Genomic DNA, 20,317 nt, shown 5'->3' with positions numbered 1-20,317 from the left:
CCTCGTATTTGTTTCGCAATATGCCAAATAAACCACCACTTCGTCGATCTCAATAATGAATGTTATTTTCAGTTAAAAGCGAACTAACGTAAATTATCTGCAATAAAATTAAATGCATTAATTTCAAGCTGGCGAACGAACAACACGTTTATATTAGATCATGTTGGATTTTTTAACTGGGACGTAAATGCCAGAAATAATTGTATGAGGCTATTGTGTTTTAATTTGGCGTCAATGCGTTGGTATGTATATGGTAATAATGACATTTTATCAACTGCTGTATCATGCATTGGTGGAAATGTGTGTTACGTAAAATGTTTGTCTTTAATCTTCGAGTACCTTATTAAAATATTTGTTGGCGATATTTGGGAAATATAATAGATGTACGTTTAACCGGAACCAAATAACTTGATGGCAAATCTTTTAGAGGCTGTTCACCTCATGATCTCTTTTGAGATTTCAATTCGCGAACGTTTTTTTCACCGATCTTTTTAATGTTAGACTGGGTCATTGATTCCGCACAAGGTTACCACTCTTGACTATAATTTATGTTGATAAACTGTTTTACTAAACTTGTATATGTTTCTTGGATTTGAACGCTAGAGATCATTTATTTTAAAATTATTTCGAATTACTCAGGGTGACCCAGAAAATATTACTATTGTCAGTTTTGATTTTTTAAATGGAAACACTCGTTGTTTTTTTATTGAATAATGCGTAAAATTGTAGAATTATTTTATGTACATCGTCTTGCTACGCTTGATTATTTCTGGAAGATTAAAGTCTGAAAGCGTTTTAGGGCATGATACTTGGTGGTCTGTACGTAGGTATTTTTGTGTTGTTAGGTAGATTATATCCGATTTTGATTTTGTGACACGTAACACCGTAAAGTAAGCCGCAAACGTCGCCAGACTTGAGCTCCTTAGATTTTTCCTATTGACTCGTGTTGTGTACACTGTACCCCAATAGATCCATTTCTGTCGAAGTTTTTAACGGCAGAATGGTATTGGGACAAGAAAGTTACAGCCTAATGGAGGGTCTAATGTAAAGCAGCCCTCTGCTGGACACTAGAACCGTAAACGTTCATCATTTTGAGTTGTCGAAGTGTTTTAAGTTGGTAGATTCTATCGCTAATATAACCCCAAAGAAAAAAAATCTCATCAGTTCTAGCTTGGCAACTTTGCCGGTCACTCTATGATATCACGTCTCTCCTGATGAAAACTAGGGGCAATTAAATTCCTTACAAGACCAAAACCACTTTTATTCTGCATACAAGTGATGAAGTGATATGCTCTAAATAAGTCCTATTTTAAATTGCAAATTTATAAAATTGTAATAAAATGTGGTCTTTCAATATCAAATTTACCTTTTTTTAAAATAAATAATGTTCTGACTCGATGCTACCTTTATCATCAAGGAAGCCTTGCTGTGGCGCCTTTTGTATTTATTCCGTAAAATGGAATTTAGTTGTAAAGTTTCTTTTTTTATTAAAATTACTCCAGTACTATTAGGAATTAATTGCTATTTGACCGAATTTGAGGTTTACGGGATTTGAAACGGTTTTTAGACAAAAGGGATTATTGACTGCAGGACGCGTGCAACTTGAAATTGAGATATGCAAAAAAATCCATCAAATTCTTTATTTTCGGCCACACAACTTTTTATGCTGTCAATTTTTTTTCCTAGGTCACCTTCGCCTGTTTTTTGGCGTCAACCTCGTTTTTCCAAATGGATCATCCGATTTTTTTTTTTGAAATTCGAATCCTTTGTTGAGAGTAAAATGTCTTTTACTCGAAACATTTTTTGTTGAAAATGATAAAATTTATAATAGTACTATATGCAAAATAAACTCTTTTCTCGGCAGTGCTACCAGTTTAATTTCATCAAATTTTTGCTAAAAGTGACAAGTTGAATTTCTAATCCAAATTCAAATTTTAGACTCAAAGCCACGCATTTAGTTTAGCCAAATTTTTTGCGATAGTTTCATCAAGAAATTCTCAATGTTAATAAACTGTAATGTACCCTTACGCTACACCCGTTCGACGCCCACAGCATGCGCGTTTGTCGAAACATCACACCTGAAATGCTAGAATATACCACAAAACCATTTCAAAACAGAATTGTCAAGTGCCTTGAGCAGCCGGGAGTACCATTTCGAACGTTTGTTGGACTATTTTTTTAAAAAAGTAAAATTTGCTACATAACAAATAAAATTGCCCAAATAGCTTATTAAAATTCAATAAAGCGTGTATTTTGTATAAAGCATTATTATGAATTTTATCACTTATATTAAAAAATGTTACCAGTAAAAATGCTTTTTTTTGTTAACAAAGAAAGCGATTCTCAAAAAAAATTGGAAGTTCCATTTGAAAAATAAATGGAATTGATCTCCAAAGGAAGGTGGAGACGACCTTGAAAAGGGATCGACTGCATAAAAAGTTGAGCCTCCTAAAATAAAATAAAAAAAAACCTAATTCGAACATTTTTTTTTTCAAGATATTTGCTTGTTCCATTCATCTAGAACCACCCGATATATTGAAATTTTAAGACTTGGGTCGTACGATTAGGAATGTTCAAGAATTGTCGGGAGTGTGGGTGCTCATGTGAATGAGAATGAGAAAAAGGAAATGGAAAATCTCCCTGATCAAACTACTGGTGAAGATTCGTGTTTAATAAACGATAAATGTGCGAAAGCGAGAACTGCAGAAACACACGATTATCGCTGGTGGAAATAATTGCCTTCCACTTCACCCCTTTTTTTAAGGTCCACGCGTGTTTAATTTGAATTTCACCGAGTCCCTTGTCCTACAGGGCTCCCCTCTGTTTGTGCAGTTTGTCCTTGCGTAGTAGCAAGCATGCGGCGTGACGTAATGGGACGCTTGCAACATCTCTGGTTATCTGTTGTGGCTGACGCATTGAAAACTCATTTTTAATGCATTCTATTTGTGGAAAGTCGTGTATCTTCACTTTTTCATATTGATGTCGAAGCGGCATATGTAATTAGTGTTTTTAAATTTAATTGGGGTTGAATATTTCATGCTGCAAAAGGGGCTTCCCGCGTTTTTCGTGCAGGTTGCGTCGCATAGTGAATCGTGCACTTCTGTCGGGTTGTTGCTTGTAAACGCGAGCAGATTTACGTTTTAATACGTATAAGAGGATTTGAGAGTGGTAATGACTGAGAAACGTAATTGGGATGATACTGTCATTAGTGCCACCGGCAATGTAAGAATCCTAACGGTTCTGCTAGATAAGGTCTGTTCCTGTTTGGTATTAATACTGTATTGTTATTAGCTTTTGGAAAAGTTTTTAAATTCGCATATTCGGTTGAGTTGGGGATATGAAACGCTTTGTATGAACATCCATTCTGTTAGAAATTCGTTTTGTAAAAAAACATTAAAACAGTAGTAGTATTTTGGATTATGGATATTTAAACTCTCATAACTTTCCAAACATTGTTCACAACCTGAGGTGTCCTCTTGTAGATTGCCACCCTTCAGTTAACAAACTAGTGTTTAATAAAAAATCAGATATATGCGGTACTCAGCACCCCAAGCGGGTACCCTATTACCTGGCTTTACTGCCTTTTCAAGCCCGGCATTAGAATAATATATGTTTTCTTTTATTCCATTTGAGACTAACTTATTACAAACAGGTAGGAGTTGTCGGAGCATTGAAATTGAACACTTTTCCCGATTAAAAACTAATTGATAATATACCTCCTTCCTTGAGGGCTCAGACGGAAACGCTTGTTCACGTTTCGGTTCAGAATAGTCTTCTGAACTTAGGAACAAATTATAAAAACGAATATTAATTCTGAATTGAAACGTATGGAAGGTGAAATGTAAAATGTATAAAACCCTAAAATATCTTAATTGTGGAGGAAGCACAATGAAATTCACTGCAGTTTTATTCTCAGTTTGAACCGAGAATGGTCTGCATATTCTCAAAGAGAACAAAAAAATAATTAACAATCCTCCTCCAACGCATGCAACATATTTAATATAGCAAATACCCATTAGGGGAAGTGAATTTACAGAGATAAAATGAGGTCTTGAAATAATATGATACAGTCCGAGGTGGGGAAATCGATAGAAAGGAAAACTGGTTATCCCAACCTGTGTGGACAACAATAGAGTAGAGATCATCCAAACGAGTTTTTTTGAATTGCACCAAGAGATACACATATCGCAAACTGTGGAGGTAGCTGGTATATAAAAGAAACTCTTTCTACATGAACACAAAATTGATGATGAACTTTTTTAATTAAAATGTTTGTAGCTTTCTGGCATTTGCTTTTTTGCCAATAAATAGCTATTTTTTTCATGTTAGAGGGACAGTGTCAATTGACTGTACAATTAAATTGTACATTAAAACAATATGGATAAAAAAAGTACTCGGCCAGGTATAGTTCCATTTGATAATGTACCTGTTGCTTCAATGAATGGCTTAAGTGTGGTGTCGGTCTAATCTGCTCACCAATTCAGCAGGAAAGTGAACAGTTAAATTTTTATTACATCTCAGTGTAACTAAATATAGGTAGTGAAGCAAGGACTTTTGATAACCAAACCCTGTTTGCCGACGATCGTTCAGTTACTCCACCCTCAAAGTGTCGCAAAATAAACAATCATTTAGCATTTTTTACATAAGGTTGACTAGTTGATATCACATACATTTAGTGTTAGGATACAGGCAGGATCAATATTACAATCTCGAAGTACAATTATCTTAAATTTAATCCATGTAACATCTCGAGGCATTATAATAAAAATCTATAAAACATATCCTCAATGTAGAAGCGGATACATGAAATTATAGTTCACCTAAAAGTGGAGTGTCTTAAGGATCATTATTTCAGATGCACATTGTTTGCAGAAGAACTATCCTTTTTAAATTCTTGATTAAATTATGTTTCAATGAATACAATTGAAGTTTCGGCTTTTTGCATTCAGGTAAATAAAGCAAGTTATACAAAATATACAGGGTGTCTACTGAATGATGTCATTAATTTCAAGAGGTGATTCCTTGTCGCATTTTATGAAAAAAAGTCCTAATAATCGTATGTCCTATATTGCTTCGTTTTTTTGATACACAGCGTCGAAGCTTTTTCTTTCGGTTTTTAATAAATATTTTCGGACTTAAGGGCAATATCTCGAAGAAATTCAGTATTCAGGAGTTTTCTGAGACGAGAAATTCGTATATGATGTCGGTTTTACCGCAATATGTAAGAAGTCCCACCTGAAGTAATGTTTTTGTGTTAAATTTGTTCTAATATTTTTAGAACCCCGTATTTTGATTTCTAGTAGATCACATTTTGTTCCTCGTCGATTCTAAACAAAAAAAGGTATATTTGGTCGAAAATCGTCAAAGTAATTGTTTTCGAGATATCGAGGATTAAAAATGTCTGCACATAATTTGCTCAAAACATTAATTTATAGATAAACATATAAAAATAGCTTCTATATATTATGGCGAAACCGGTATCATATTTGAATTTCGCTTCTCGGAAAACCCCTGAATACTAAATTTCATCGAGATATTGCCCTTACGTCCGAAAATATTTATGAAAAACTAAAAAGTATCTTTTACACCCTGTATCACGAAAACAAATGCATATGTTAATTAGGATTTTTTTTTTCATAAAATGCGACAAGAAATCACCCCTTAAATTAATGCAATCATTTAGTAGAGACCCTGTATGTATCGGTATGTAATTTAATATATTCTATAACGCTTGTATTTAAATTGTATTTTTGATTGATTAAATAACTTTGATTTTTATTGGAGAATGTCAATATCGAAGAAGACCTATCAATTTTCAAGCAGTTGAAGAAGTTTGAAGCAGTTGTTAAACTATATATTTCATCCACAACACTTATATTTTAATTATATTTTACATAAAATTGAGTAGGTTGATGTCATTTTTCGAACGATCTCAATAAAGCATTTAATAGAGATCCACTTATTATTTTTTTAATTTATTTATTTGATTTAATTTTGTGGAATACACCGTTCCTCTAAGGCTAAAAATGTTTAAAAATATCAAAAAGTTTACAGAAGTACAGAAGTCTGCGAAATTTGTGAAAAGTTTTTAAATGTTCACAGCAACTAAATGTTTTTGAAGCTTAGAAACAATATTGCGGAAGTGGTAGGCTCTTAGACATCTTGGGTTACTCGGTGTATTCTAATCAAATATTCAGGTAGTTTTAATGTACTCTGTAGTATGTAAATTTAATCTAATTTTCAGATGGCATCGCTGCCTCTCTCTAGAAGTTCCACATACTCTACATCAGACTCAGAGTCATCAGACGATCTTCTGCCTGCGTCGTGTAGTTTACAGGAAATTCGGCAAGAAGATCTGGCCGCTATTCTTCCCGACCAGAGCGAGTGTAACGATTTTAACGATTTCGATCAAAATCACAAGGTAGGAATCTCGTTAACGTTTCTTTTCTTTTGTGGCTACAATATTGAATTTTATAAAGGACTCGCCAGAAACTGGAGACTTGTCTGGTTCAGACATGGAGCTTCCACAACAAGCTATCAATTCATTAATTCAGAGGACAACCGAATCGTCGAGCGATGGTGAAGGTCATCAGTTGCCCAATCCCCAGACCTTGTTTGCTAACAGTTTGTTGCAGCAGTTTGTCCCCAATAACCCATTGCTAAGCCCTTTAGGTGATACTGTAACGTCTTCCATTAACGAAAGCTTAAGCCCTCCCAAGTCCTTAAACGGAAGTTCTGGAAGCGGTAGCAATTGTCAGAGTTCTGTCGTTCAGTCGGCAATGAAAAACGGCGACTCTCTAAATGAAGTCCTGAAGCCTGATATTTCTTCTATGAAAAGGGGTAGGGGTAGACCTAAAAGGGTATCCAGGGATAGAAAACTGAAGAGTGACGAGCGTTTAAGGAGTTTAGAGGGTCCTGTAGATAAAACTATGCAGGACTTTTGTGGCGCTCCCAATGTCAGTCCAGACTCTGGTATTCAAAACAGTCCGGAACATTCTACAAGTCCAGAGCCACCTCTTTCACCCAATCTCAGGTTAAGGCACAGTAAAGAGGATGTGAAGCGAGATTCTGCTACCAGGGCCACCAAAGTAGAAAGGACTTGTTGGAATCCCTTGAGAGAACGTCATTCAGAGAGAATTTTATCGCAAGACAAGCACAATAAAAGTGCGTCATTGACTGAGAGAACGTCAAGGAGAAATAGGCCTCAACAGTTATATAGCTCTAGCCGAAATTCATCCCAGGATAATAGCGATTCAAGCAAAACTTTGTCTTCTAGAAAATTAGCGCAAGTCAAAGAATGTTCATCCAGTAGGAATTCGTCCAGGGACAAGCTTTCGAGTAGAAATTCTTCGGTAGATAAAGTGAAAGAAACAGCCAGCAAGCATCCAGTTACTTCAAACCAATTCGATCGATTATTGTACGGGAAAGGAGATCGGGTCTTATATCCACCAAGGAGGAAAGCGGGGAGACCGGTTAACGTTCGTAAGCCTGGAAGGCCTCCGAAAAGCAAATCCGAAGCATTGGATGTGAAAAGACCAACCACGTTTAAAAGTAAGTAATAATGATTCTAGTTGCTTCTTTCAACGCAATAATATGTAATGTCAAGTCGGAATTCTGGCGATGTCCATTCTTGTAATGTAACATATCTTTGTCGAGCGTTCATTGGGGACACTGCTTAGTTGTAAATGGGGATCATTTCAAACAGTAAATTTATAGTAATTTTTAGCACTAAATTTTGCTCATTATTATTAAAACAAGTCTCTTTTTAAAGTTCATTTTTAGTTGTTTAATTCACATCGGTTTAAACCTGGAAGGAATTGCAACAATATGTTTTAAATACCAAAAACCTACGTCGTTTTACCTTTTCCTGGGGCGTACACATAAAAAAAAAAACAGTTGAGAGGATTATAAGAAGATGACAATCTTAGAAAAATAAATGTTTATTTTAAATTAGTGCAATATAACGTAGAGCAAAATTACACAATTTCGTCCTAATTAGTATAACTACGCTTACTTCGCTTTAACGATTTTATTGTCATCTGAATATGCCATGTTATACATATTTGATTAATTATTTCTATTAATTATTTTCATTCGTACAAACGGAACTCGTATGTTTGAATTCCAATAATGTGAACAATTTGCTCACATGTGAGAAACCAAGTATGTATTTAGGTTGTGGGGACAAGTGAAGGGGGTTAGGGCGTAGAGTACTTTTTAGGAGCGTTAATTGCGATAGGTCTTCTAGATATGAAGTGCAACTTTGGATTTTATTTTAGATGCCACATTTGATTTCGCGTCTTCGGTAACCTTTTTTACCTTGAGGCACTGGCTTAATACATGTATGCAAGAAATTTCTTTTTTGGTTAAAGAGCTCACGTTAAACGCTGCGGTTCGCTTTCTTATGTTTTCGACAGGAAAGAAACACTTTCCCTTGGATGTGTAATTCATTATAATTTTTTTAATGAACGCAGTTAACGTCATCAATTAGTTTAACCTTTGTTTTTAAGACAACAGCATTTTTAATCTAAGTTTAATTCATTGTTTTTTTCAGGTAAAGGTAGATCAAGGCTACAATCAGTCAGTACCTCAAAGCCTCTGACCGTAAAAAGCGGTAAATGCATTCTGAAAGTGCCCAAAATCCTGCATTCAAAACATAAACACAAGCACAAGAAACGCAAATTCAAAATATTAAAGCCAGTAGTAACAATTGACCCAAAGATCAATCAAGAGATTGAGAAATTAATTATAGATTTCGTCAAATATTGTGTCATTGGTGCGAAACAAACTAAAGATAAAGACAGTGTCCCGGAGCAAATTTTGAAGACTTTAAAGAAAGTTACTAAAAAAAGAAGAATGACCGATTACATGGAAAAGAAGAAGAAGAAACAAAGCGTCAGTGCTGCAATAAACAAAACATCAAATTCGAACGATCAGTGTCTACCTTTGAAGAAGCGTCATTATCACTTGGTGAGCAACAGCAATGAAGCCCATAAATTGGATACGACACGTGACGAGAAGGCAATGCATGAAAGTGTGCTTGACAAAATTGAGGATGGCAAAGGGAAAAGTGAAAAGAAAGAAAAGGCAAAGGAAAAAGAGAACAAATTGTTAGCCAAGAGTCTGCCATTGGCCAAAGGACAAATGAATAATAATGAATATGAAGTGAAAGTAAGTATCATCACGTTTACATAATAATCATACACGTTTTACCTAAGCCTCAATTGTATAATTGCGGTTCAACAGTTCAATGATATTATGGGCTGGTCCATTTTTCAGCGCCAGCTCAACTTAGCACAGATTGAATTTTAACAGTGCAATTAGAATCGATACATATTATCGTCCAAATCGAAGATGAAGTTTTTTTACAAAACGTCGTATTTTCGACATTCAAGTCTGCAACAAATTGCTCGTTGTCTAAACTGAAATAAGGTTTCCTTAAGAGATATAACTTCAACTTTTTTTTTTTTAATAGATTATTTTATCACACAAATTAGGCGTTATTAGCTTTGCGCAATTACTCTTTTATGATTTAGACTTTTGAACTGGACACAGAATCGTTTTGAAAATTTGGTCAATTAGGTAAATAGCTTTGATTTATCGATCTAAAATATTTGAATTGAAATTTCCGTTTACATTCAAATTACTGATATAGCACCGATATAAATAATAAGAGATAGTGATACTGCCAAGTTCTAGACGGCGAAACGCGACAATGATAAATTGTCATTTATTTTGAAATAACTTTTCAAATAAAGTTAGGAGACAAAAAAAAACATTTTTAACAAAATGTATTTTTTTTCGAATGTTTACTAATGTACTAAAGATTTTCCAAATTTCAAAATAGTATTTTGTTAGGCTTTAAGGAACACAACTTTTTTCCATTTAATCAGTTTCGTATCTTTCATTGTTTCCAAGATCTCTATGCTGTTTACTCTTATGTAACATTATCTGCATTTTGTGGATATATCAAATATTGCTTCTTTTGTACTATATTGTACTATTTAGCCAAAACGCAAGATATCTAAATCTATTTGTAGTATTTTTAATTTTGGTTTTCTTCATCGCTTTACTTAAAGAACATAACAAAGCATGTGCAAAATCTGTCCTATATTTTGTTCTACTAACATTTACTTTTCCAGTCCGAAAAACCTGATAAAGCTGCTAATGTGAACACTAAAGAAACCACTGAATCGAGCATTATCAAGATTGTAGATAAAAAACCGCCAAAAAGCGAAGGGATATCATCTGAAGCCAAAGCATTGCCCACTACCCCCAAAAAACGTCATCGACTTGAGAATCTAAATCCTGACAGTGAGGAGATTTCAATCGACACCCCAACCCTGGAGATTAAGACAGAAGTCACCTCTTCTGTTCCGGATGAGAATACAGAAAAAGTAAAGTCTTCAATTACTGTTCAATCGTTTATTAACGAACTGAAGGTAAAGCGGAACCTTCTAAATCAAAAAAGCATAGAAGAGTCATATACACGTGATGGAACAAAGATAAAAGATAATTCCTCGACGGTTCTAGAAGTACAAAAAACTGTTCCCGTATCGCCAGAAAGCACTAAAAAGAAAGTCAGAAAAAGAAGAGCATATAATCGTACCGGGTTTCCAACTGTGAAAAAGAAAAAGAAAAAAACGTCGATAACTGAAAATATTGAGGCTGTTTTGGAGGAACCTAAGACTATTGAGGAACCTCCAGTTTGTGATAGAGTGCCTAAGGAAGGTACGTTTTGGGTCGTCTCGTTCTCATAACAGGTTACACAATGTGTTGGTTTTCAGGAGAAGAAATTAACGAGTTCTTAGAACGAAGTAGTGCGAATAATTCAATGCAAGATTTGTCAATTGTTAAATCACGAGAGCAGTCAATTTCTGAAGATTTGAGCGAGTGCGAAAGTCTGCCTGAAGATGAGAGGATAGATTATGAAGGTGATGATTGTAGTAGGTGAGTTGATTTGCAATGTTATCCTTGCCAATTATGACATATAAAGTGATAATTTTGGTATTTGGAATAGATGAGAAAATGGAATCAATTTGGTAACTAAACTATTCAAGTTAATAACATTTTTAAAATGAATCAAGTATTTTAATGACAACTTTTATAACGTAAGGAAGCAGTTTCTTGGCTGAGATCGTCAAATCAGCAAATGAGGGGTCAATTAATTAAGGGTTTATTAAGTCAACTTTTACTTTTATTAATCTAGCACGTAAAGTCTGTCATAAAAATAAAACTTTACAAATCAGGGCCGTATTACTAGAAATCAATAAACAACAACTACCTTATATGAGTTTTTTTAAATTAGTGACGAATTAGGTAACTCCGACGTTTTCATTTAAAATAAAAAATAGCTTCCTATAACTAACAATAGTTATTTTTCTCATCATTGTGCTATTTTGTATAGATGTAATTATATATAATCGTTTTCGTCTAGCCCAAGTGAAAGTGTCTTAGACGGACCGTCGGGCTCTCGAACCCCATCAGACGCTGTTGAAAATGAAACTCTCTCTCTTCTGGAATCGTCCATAGAACGTTTGAGGTCTAGGTTAGATCAAAAGAAACGCAAGAGAAGTAGGGATTTGGTAAATCTTCCAGGTTCGTTAAATAATATAGATATTAATTGATTGCATTTATGAGTGCATATACGGGGTGTCCATAAGTGTTTCATTATACTTCAACAAATGATAGTACATTGAAAAATAATATGGTTTGCCATGCGTTATGTGGGCGTCCACACGCCACTGGTGAAATTAAAAATAACTTTTTTGCATAAATAAATGAGTCTACATTAATTGTCAAAACATGTAAAATTTCATTTACATAGTATCTTATGCGGTTTTGAAGATATCACTAAACATATAAGTATTTGATAAAACTTAATAAAAACACCCTATCTTCCTAATGAAGCATTATTAAAATATAGTTTATATGAGGAATCATTATTTTTCAGTGGACTATCACCTGAAATATAATGAAACACTTATGGGAGACCCTGTATTTATATGTTTGACTTATAGAAACGTCAAATACTTATCCCAAACGTCGAAGACGAGAAGAATCGCCTGCCAGTAGCATAGAGCCCTTAGAGAACAGGCTCAGGGACAACACCAGTGTGTCCGGTGATGAGCTTTCTAGAAAAAATAAAAAAGTTCCTCGTTGGCGGAAGAAATACTTAGTAGCCGGTCTATTTTCAAAGTACTACAAAGAGGACGAGTATGGTTGCACATTTTATTTTTGGTTTCTTGGGGTTTACATATATCACTATAAATAGGCGATCCGAAACTTCCAAAGTAACGAGGAATTGCTACAATCCGGAAGAACACCCTTTTGGATTATTACCAGCGCCGTTACATTGCGGAAAACACTTAAGACGTAGGATGGTTGATTTTCTGTTACCTTATGATCTCTGGTGGCAGCATACCCATTCGCAGTTGCCCGGTAGAGACGTTGTACCGTCGTGGAATTACAAGTAAGTGATAATGCATTTCTAATGGTTTCAGACACGTATTGGGTGGGTAAATAAATAAATTAAACGGCCATATCTTAGAAACCGTTTAAAATTATTTTTATAGTCGCAGGTTGGTCAATAGAGGGCATAATGTCAACGATTTCCCGAACTTCATTAAATTTATATTCTCATGTAAATTTGCAGAAATAATTCAGGGACTAATGGTGCTATAAATGAAAATTTCGTTCCAATAGATCGCAGATTTTTAGACCGTTTAAACGTTTTAAATGGTTTTTCGTTAATATCTCAGATTGGAAATATATAAGGACTTACAGATTTGATCGATATCTACAAGCTTAATTTTTTTTCTGTAATCGAATGATTAAAGATATATCAGCTCACTTACACCTACACATTTTACATCATAATTTAATTTAATTTAATTCATTAAGGAAAATACGCACTAACATTTACAACGTCAAGTCAAACGGAGGCGCTTGTGAACCTCAGTCTTGCAACTGCAAAAACACTTCCAACTGTTCCGACGATTGTATAAACAGGTTGGTTTATGCCGAATGCCCTCCATCTCATAGGTGTTTGAATCAGCGAATTCAAAAACACGATTGGGCACCTGGCATAGAAAAGTTTATGACTGAAGATAAAGGTATGTATATGCAAACATTTTTTTCCTAGTATTAAGTTTTTAAAATTAAGTTCACTTAGCAATTAAGTAAAATGAATTCAAATTCAAAAATTGCTAAAAACTTGACTCTTACATTGGTCACTCACATAACCTGTGATGATTGACACAGAGGACTGCTGCAAAGTGGCCTTTATAAACAATTAGAAATTAATGCAGGTGGTCGTGATCAGTCATTCTATTTATCCATTATTTCTAAGCATTAGCAGGTTAAACGAAACTGTAACATTATATAATTAAACATCGCACATGGCGTAAGTAAAAAAATATTGCCGATTTTGGTTACCTACATCCAATCTGAAGTACTTGCTCGAAACGGGCAATTCCACATCCTGTTTAAAGATTTAAAATAGCAATTATTTTTCTAAACAGTTTCGAATGATTTTAAAAATGTTTAATGAATTGATACTTCCGCTTCAAATATTTGTTTGCCTTTCTGTACATACATATGTATGTCATCTATTTTTTTTTATTATCTTTAGGTTGGGGTGTTCGCACAAAAGAACCAATCAAACAAGGCGAATTTATTCTCGAATATGTTGGTGAAGTGGTTTCTGATCAAGAATTTAAAGAACGAATGAACAGCATTTACGTTAACGATACCCACCATTATTGTCTGCATTTAGACACAGGTCTGGTGATAGATGGTCACCGAATGGGCAGTTATGGTCGGTTCGTGAATCATTCGTGTCAACCAAACTGTGAAATGCAGAAGGTTTGTGTGATTTACTAATTATTTCGATTATTGTCTTGATCAAGGAAATATTCAACGGTAAATCCCGTTATCGTTGTTTACTGAAATTAACAGACACTCAAAAATTGGTTTCCAACATGGGGATGATAAAAATATTAGCAATTGGTTGGCGAAACTATTAGGAATCGAAAAGTTGATGAACGTTTGTTAACAGTTCTGATAAAGGTTTACGTGAAATTGCATTACTATCATGCTGTAATTACTATAGTTGAACATCAAGAGATGCAAGACAGATATTCTTGTCGATTTTTATTATTTACGTACTCCCATTAGTTTGTTTTTAGATTAGATATATTTAAAAGCTAATTGCAACTAATGATATTACCAAGTCACATTTTTCCCATGTTGGACGCAGGAATTTGAATGTTTGACACCTCATTTACAGATTGACCGTGTTTTAAGTTTGAGTGTAGAAGTTTTTGTTATTTGTGCTGTTTTGAGGTCGGTTCAATGAGCAAAAGTAATAAAATGTAGTAATGTTGCATAATTTGGAGTTCGTTGAAATATCGTATCGATTTTTTGTAAATTATGACTAGTTCTGGAAATATTCGGAAAAATTGGCAAAAAATTTACCAAAGCCGCATTTAAAGATTAAAGTAAACCACAAATTCATCTTTCCCAGAGTTTTTACTCTCATCGTTCCGTCCTATGCGTGACACCATTAAACGATATCTAGCTTTACTCAGACTAGGTCCCTTTGCGAGGTTCTAGTCTTTTTATCTATTCTAATTCTACATTATTTCGCAGTATCTAACATTACACCGGTGGTTTAACGTAGGAGAGCGTGAGACATGGAAATTTTGTCCTACTTACCGTTAAGGGAGTAACATATCTCCAAGCAACAACAAAAGTACTATAACTTTCACTTTTACCACAAAAACAGAAAATAGTTTTTGGCCACCACTACTTTTATTCACTGAAGGACCCTTAGGAATGCTGTTAGGAGTCTTAGGAGTCGCACGAGTTTTTGAAACAAAAAACACCCGACTATCCCGATTATTGGATTATTCCGTTTAACAACGATGTCGTTTGTTGCCGCGTTAATACTGCACTGAATCATCTAAATTGTATGGCTTCGAAATATGCAAAAAACTTTATAGCTTTTTGTAAACGCACAGCTCATCGCTCTAAAGGATGACACGCAACAAGAAATACTATATTGTATTTGAATTTTAATATTTTTACGTATTAGAGACCTGGAACTTTAATTAGGTACATGTTTATCTTGGATATTGTATAGCGGCATTTAAAATAAAATGGAAAGGAGAATGGGGGTGTTTAGACTATGATTAAATACCGTGCGACTTTAAATTGTTCCCGTCCTCCTATTAACTTTTTAACAATTACTATAAAAAAATCAAAATCAGCAGTAAATAGGACAAAAAATATTATCTTTTGACGTGTTTTTATTTTTATAAATATTGCTTACACCATCGGTAGGGAAAAATGGCCAATTTTTAAAAATTGAAACATGAATTAACAACTTGTGAAGCAGGGTAGACTTTTTAAGAACAATTTTATTTTTGTTGGATATAATAAATATATAAAGTAAAGCAATTTAAAGAAATAACTTGTAACAGTAGCTACTAGCAAGAAGCGTTCCCATTATTTATAATGAATAACTACAATGTCAGAATTATAGTAACATTGCACTTCATAATGAGATAACTTATGAATGAAGTGATATCCCAAATTAATGGTATTTCAAAACTTTATTTAATGGTGTAACGCGATTTAAAATTGATCGATTGGTTTTTGAGAAAAAAGCTATAAATAGTAAAAAATTAAATAAAAAAAGCAATATAAAATTAGTTTCATAGTAAATAAACAATAAAAAAAACTTATTTCTTAATAAGAACTTAATTTAATTAAATTTTCGAAATGGGCATCATTTTGATCCTGAAAAATGTAATCTGTCAATAAATTCCTGCCTTATATTAAGGAAAGTTTGTGGATTAATAGATTTGCAAACTTCTGTATTTCGATGTTTTTATTGCACTAAGAACTAATTTATAATTTAAATCAATAAATTAATTTATAATGGTCACGCTTACAGTTGTTCACACAAATATTATAAAGAAGAGTGATTTGGTTTGAATGGTTAAGAGAGGTTTTATCTTGTGGTTTTAATGGGCTCCACTTGTCTATTGCAGCAGGATACTTTGTATAGTATAATAAAATGGAATAATATAGGATGAAGGGCAGATGATCACAGGGTAACGTTGATGGTCCCATGATGATATAGAGGGTTACATAACTCGTAATACTAAAAAAAAAATAACCGACCATTGACTTGTATTTCATTTTTACGATTTTTTTCTGTTTATAGCTCTTATTCTCAAAAACAAATTGATAGATTTTAAATCAAATTATACTATACAATGTAGTTTTAAAATACCATTAATTTGAGGTATCACTTCATCCATGTTTAATTTGAAAAAAATTGGTTATTTTATCCTCCCTATACAGTATTGTTGTATTAAAAAACTGTTAGTAGTTGCCGAAAAATTAAACATCAGGTTTTGAATTCTACAACACTACAATAGAGGAAAAAAAATTATAAAGGGTCAATTATTCTTAATTCTCGCATCTAAGGAACATTCAAAAATACTTTTTACAACTAGTCGAAATTTGAGTTAATTAAGTTTGAAACGCTATATTAATGATCACCACATTACATTACTTAGCTCTAAATTGTCCGACCTCCTAACTTTTCAAATACCTGAGATCCCATATTTTCATCTCAAAAATAATTACCAAGTATATGTAAATTTCTTTTTAGTGGAGTGTAAATGGTCAGCTTAGGATGGCATTATTTGCCTTAAGGGATATTGACTCTTATGAAGAATTGTCTTATGACTACAATTTCTCCCTTTTTAATCCGGCAGAAGGTCAATCATGTAAATGTGGCAGTGAGCAATGCAGAGGTGTCATCGGTGAGTACTACTCTACACAGGGTACTTTTGGTTTTTTTGTTGTTCTGTTTGTACTTGCAAAGTTGATACAAAACTTCTTCTCATCTGTTGTCATTTGCTTTGCATTTTTAACCATTGTCGCATATTAGGAGGAAAAACACAGAGGGTGCGACAACTTATTGAAGTATCTGACAAAGCGAAATCTTCGTCCGGTTCTAAAATTCCTGGTCGAGTTGGCCGACCTCGTAAAACGGAGGCCAAGAAAAAGGCGTGCACTTCCAAAGATTCTGGTACATGCAATGCAAATCATCCTCCTCCAACTGCTCAGGTTGTTCCGCAAATCCAAGTTAAGCCCATGAGTCATCAGCAGAAATGTTTCATTTTAGAGCATCACTGTTTTCTTTTACGAAATCTCACCAAGGTATGATTTTGAATTCTGTTCTTTACGATCAAGTCTTATTAGTTTTTATGTAGGTGCGGAAAGTTAGAGATCGTTCTCAAAGTGTCACTTCAAATACTTCTCGACAGCAAGCGGCGACGCCCACCGATACGAGCTCATTCATGAACCAGTTGAATGCTTTGCAGAAACCGAGGAACATGAAAACTCGTAAAATAGCTCAGGCCGAGGATAATCCTGAGCTAAACAAAACCATCAAACTTGCGGCTATTCTAAAGAGTATTTTAGGAGAATTATGTAACATTAAAGGTTTGTATTTCTGTATATATTTAGAAAAGTATTCTGTGATTAAAATCAGCATGCTATATATATATGTAACTTCTTTTCCATAGGGCGTTTTCTTTTATTGATGCATACTATTCACGAAATCGCTGATAACATGACCTCATTTAGCTCATGGAAGATTTAAGACTAATTGTCATGAAACTAGGACAGTTTGGATAACTTCCGCTTAATACAGCTTTAAACTATCAATGTTTCAATTATCAATATTTCTCTATGGATGTTGGGGAAAAACGCCAATGACGGAATCTCTTACCACTGATTTATTTAATGATAAATAAAAGAAAAGGCCCATAGTTTAAAAGTTATAAGCATTTTATATTTTTTATGAAAGGTTTCCTTGGAAGTTGAGAAATAAAGCTACATTTGACTCATTATGTATCAATCGTTTCAGTGATTTGTCAAATTCCTGTGATTTCTTATTATTTTTAATTTTCACGAAATTTTTTAAATGTGAGTCATTTTATATCTCATTCAATTTTCATATAGAATGTTATTCAATCTTTTCAGATGTCAAGCTTGTACTTCACATAACATGCGAATTTGAATAATTTATTTGGTTTTTCTTGTGTAGTGTATTACGAAACATGTTTTTATGATCTTTTATTCTTATGTTGGCTATACCTTCTTTCTGTATTATTATTTAATTATAAAAGCTATTTTTTAGGAGATACAGAGGAGAACCTCAGCAGTCATTTGCAGCAGTTGCCGTCCAAGCGAAAGGTTCCTGAATTTTATTTGCGAGTTCAGGATGCCATTGATCTGTCTAGTATAGAGCAAAATGTGGCCACTGGAGTTTATAAAACTCCAGAAGCTTTTGATCAGGATATGAACAAGCTTTTCTCTGGTAGGTTTTAAACAATTTTCCAGGTAGTTATGTAGTTTGGACATATCTCCGTTTCCGCACCTCTGTCAAGAAACATTTTCCGATTCTGCTTTTCATGAGCCAATAGTATGAAATATAATAGAGCATTTACTAATTGAAGTTGCAAAGAAACTATTAGTTCGAGTGGATATTATATGGTCATAATAAAACTAAGAAATTGTAATAGGTCATCGATGACCTCAAGGGAAATAGTGAGCGTGTCTTCGTGTCTTCTCATTTGATGTCGGCCGATTGTTAATATTTTTTTCTCTAAGGTTGACCTCAGTGGCTTATTTGGAGGGTTCGTATGTCCGTGACGCGTTTTTCTTCCACCTTAAGAATATTGTTCATATTTTATATCTGTTCTTAATGAAAAGTGTTTGAAAACTATTCAAAATTCTTAGTTTTGCGAGAAAAAAGTACTTTTATAATCTTTAATGCACAATTTATTTACATTTATTTAATTTAATAGGTTTTTCCAAATTCTATGGTCGAACCACCACCATTGGAATTGCAGCTACAAAATTGAGAAAGGTTTATAACGACACGAAGCAAAAAAACCTGGTGCAGTTCCAAAACGGCCTGGGATCAAAATCGCCCTTAAAAGTCATGAAAAATAAAAAGAAAAGTATGTTAAAGGATCATTTGACGAGTGATTCAATGACCATTGTTATTTGTTTTATTTCATAGGTGAAGACGAGGAAGATATCATCAGGTGTATTTGTGGAATTCCTAGAGACGAAGGGCTTATGATCCAATGCGAGCGTTGCATGGTGTGGCAACACATCGAATGCGTCAAAGTGGAGGCTACGGTAGCCAGTTATCATTGCGAGGTGTGCGTACCGAGGTCTGTGGATTATGAAATTCCCATGGATGATTTTACTGAGCACGGACACAGGTAGAGAATGTTGCCACTCCATAAAGCAGATCCACATTTTTTTTCTTTAGATACTATATGACGTTGATGCGAGGAGATTTACAACTACGTCAAGGCGACACGGTTTATGTTCTCAGAGACATTTCCATACAAGGGACGAACCAGAAACACTCGTACGAGACCATAGGAAAAATTGATTACAGCGAATTGGATATTTTCAGGATAGAGCGGCTCTGGAAGGACAAAGATTCTGGTAATAGATTTGCTTACGGACATCACTATTTGAGGCCGCACGAAACTTTTCACGAACCCACTAGAAAGTAAGTAAAACTCTCTTTTTTTACTATATCCCTATTTCCTTTGTGTGTAAATTAACCGAATAATTTAATAAAAAATGGTGAAAATAAATTACTCACAAAAATAATCAGAAATACAAATTTTTCATAATTTTTGAGAACACTTTTTTTGTAAATTTCTTTTCCGAGTTTCATTTATTCAAATGTTTTTAACAGTTTGATTTTTTTTTAGGTTTTTCCCGAACGAAGTAATGAGAGTTCCCTTGTATGAAGCTGTTCCAGTTGAACTGGTAATGGAGCATTGCTGGGTGATGGACATCAACACGTTCTGTAAAGGACGGCCGGTGGATGCAAAGGAAGAGCATGTGTACATATGCGAATACCGGGTTGATAAAGGGGCCAAAATGTTCAGCAAAGTTGCTAAAAGCAAAGTAAGTTATTAATATTAATTAACCTATTTTAGAATTTGGAACGAAAATTAAAGATATAACTAAGTAACAATTTGTCTGCATCTCATATTTAGTGTCAAAATGAAATCGATTTTTATTATTCTGTTTTGATCACTAAAATTGTTATTCTTTTTATATATTAAAAAAAAATCTGAATTCCTTATTTAGATCTGAACAAAAAAGTTTACAGTTTTTTTCGCATGACGCACCATTTTCCAGTAAAATAATACTGTTGCTTTCTTGTGTGCAACATTTTTTAAAATAAATTTTA

General features: G+C 33.9%; 1 protein-coding gene across 3 annotated transcripts in view; it reads left to right on the top strand.

Moving 5' to 3' along the window:
- ash1 (histone-lysine N-methyltransferase ash1) overlaps nucleotides 1–20,317 on the top strand; it is a 38,713-nt gene that overhangs the window by 9,293 nt on the left and 9,103 nt on the right. For 2 of the 3 annotated variants that reach the window (XM_066289673.1, XM_066289674.1), the window contains 18 exons: nucleotides 6,245–6,421; nucleotides 6,480–7,551; nucleotides 8,555–9,171; nucleotides 10,143–10,731; nucleotides 10,788–10,950; nucleotides 11,438–11,598; nucleotides 12,021–12,216; nucleotides 12,275–12,472; nucleotides 12,904–13,115; nucleotides 13,634–13,866; nucleotides 16,688–16,841; nucleotides 16,970–17,241; nucleotides 17,295–17,526; nucleotides 18,227–18,406; nucleotides 18,897–19,052; nucleotides 19,115–19,322; nucleotides 19,373–19,621; nucleotides 19,830–20,028. In XM_066289673.1, coding sequence (XP_066145770.1) covers nucleotides 6,245–6,421; nucleotides 6,480–7,551; nucleotides 8,555–9,171; nucleotides 10,143–10,731; nucleotides 10,788–10,950; nucleotides 11,438–11,598; nucleotides 12,021–12,216; nucleotides 12,275–12,472; nucleotides 12,904–13,115; nucleotides 13,634–13,866; nucleotides 16,688–16,841; nucleotides 16,970–17,241; nucleotides 17,295–17,526; nucleotides 18,227–18,406; nucleotides 18,897–19,052; nucleotides 19,115–19,322; nucleotides 19,373–19,621; nucleotides 19,830–20,028 — 5,268 coding nt within the window. Of the gene's footprint in view, nucleotides 1–176; nucleotides 243–6,244; nucleotides 6,422–6,479; nucleotides 7,552–8,554; nucleotides 9,172–10,142; nucleotides 10,732–10,787; nucleotides 10,951–11,437; nucleotides 11,599–12,020; nucleotides 12,217–12,274; nucleotides 12,473–12,903; nucleotides 13,116–13,633; nucleotides 13,867–16,687; nucleotides 16,842–16,969; nucleotides 17,242–17,294; nucleotides 17,527–18,226; nucleotides 18,407–18,896; nucleotides 19,053–19,114; nucleotides 19,323–19,372; nucleotides 19,622–19,829; nucleotides 20,029–20,317 lie in introns of those variants that run through there. The other variant, XM_066289675.1, reaches the window with a different exon arrangement.

This window comes from Euwallacea fornicatus, chromosome 13, assembly GCF_040115645.1.
Source record: "Euwallacea fornicatus isolate EFF26 chromosome 13, ASM4011564v1, whole genome shotgun sequence".
Taxonomy (NCBI): domain Eukaryota; kingdom Metazoa; phylum Arthropoda; class Insecta; order Coleoptera; family Curculionidae; genus Euwallacea; species Euwallacea fornicatus.
The sequence above is the reverse complement of the archived record's forward strand: the minus strand, read 5'-3'. Positions and strand labels throughout refer to the sequence as shown.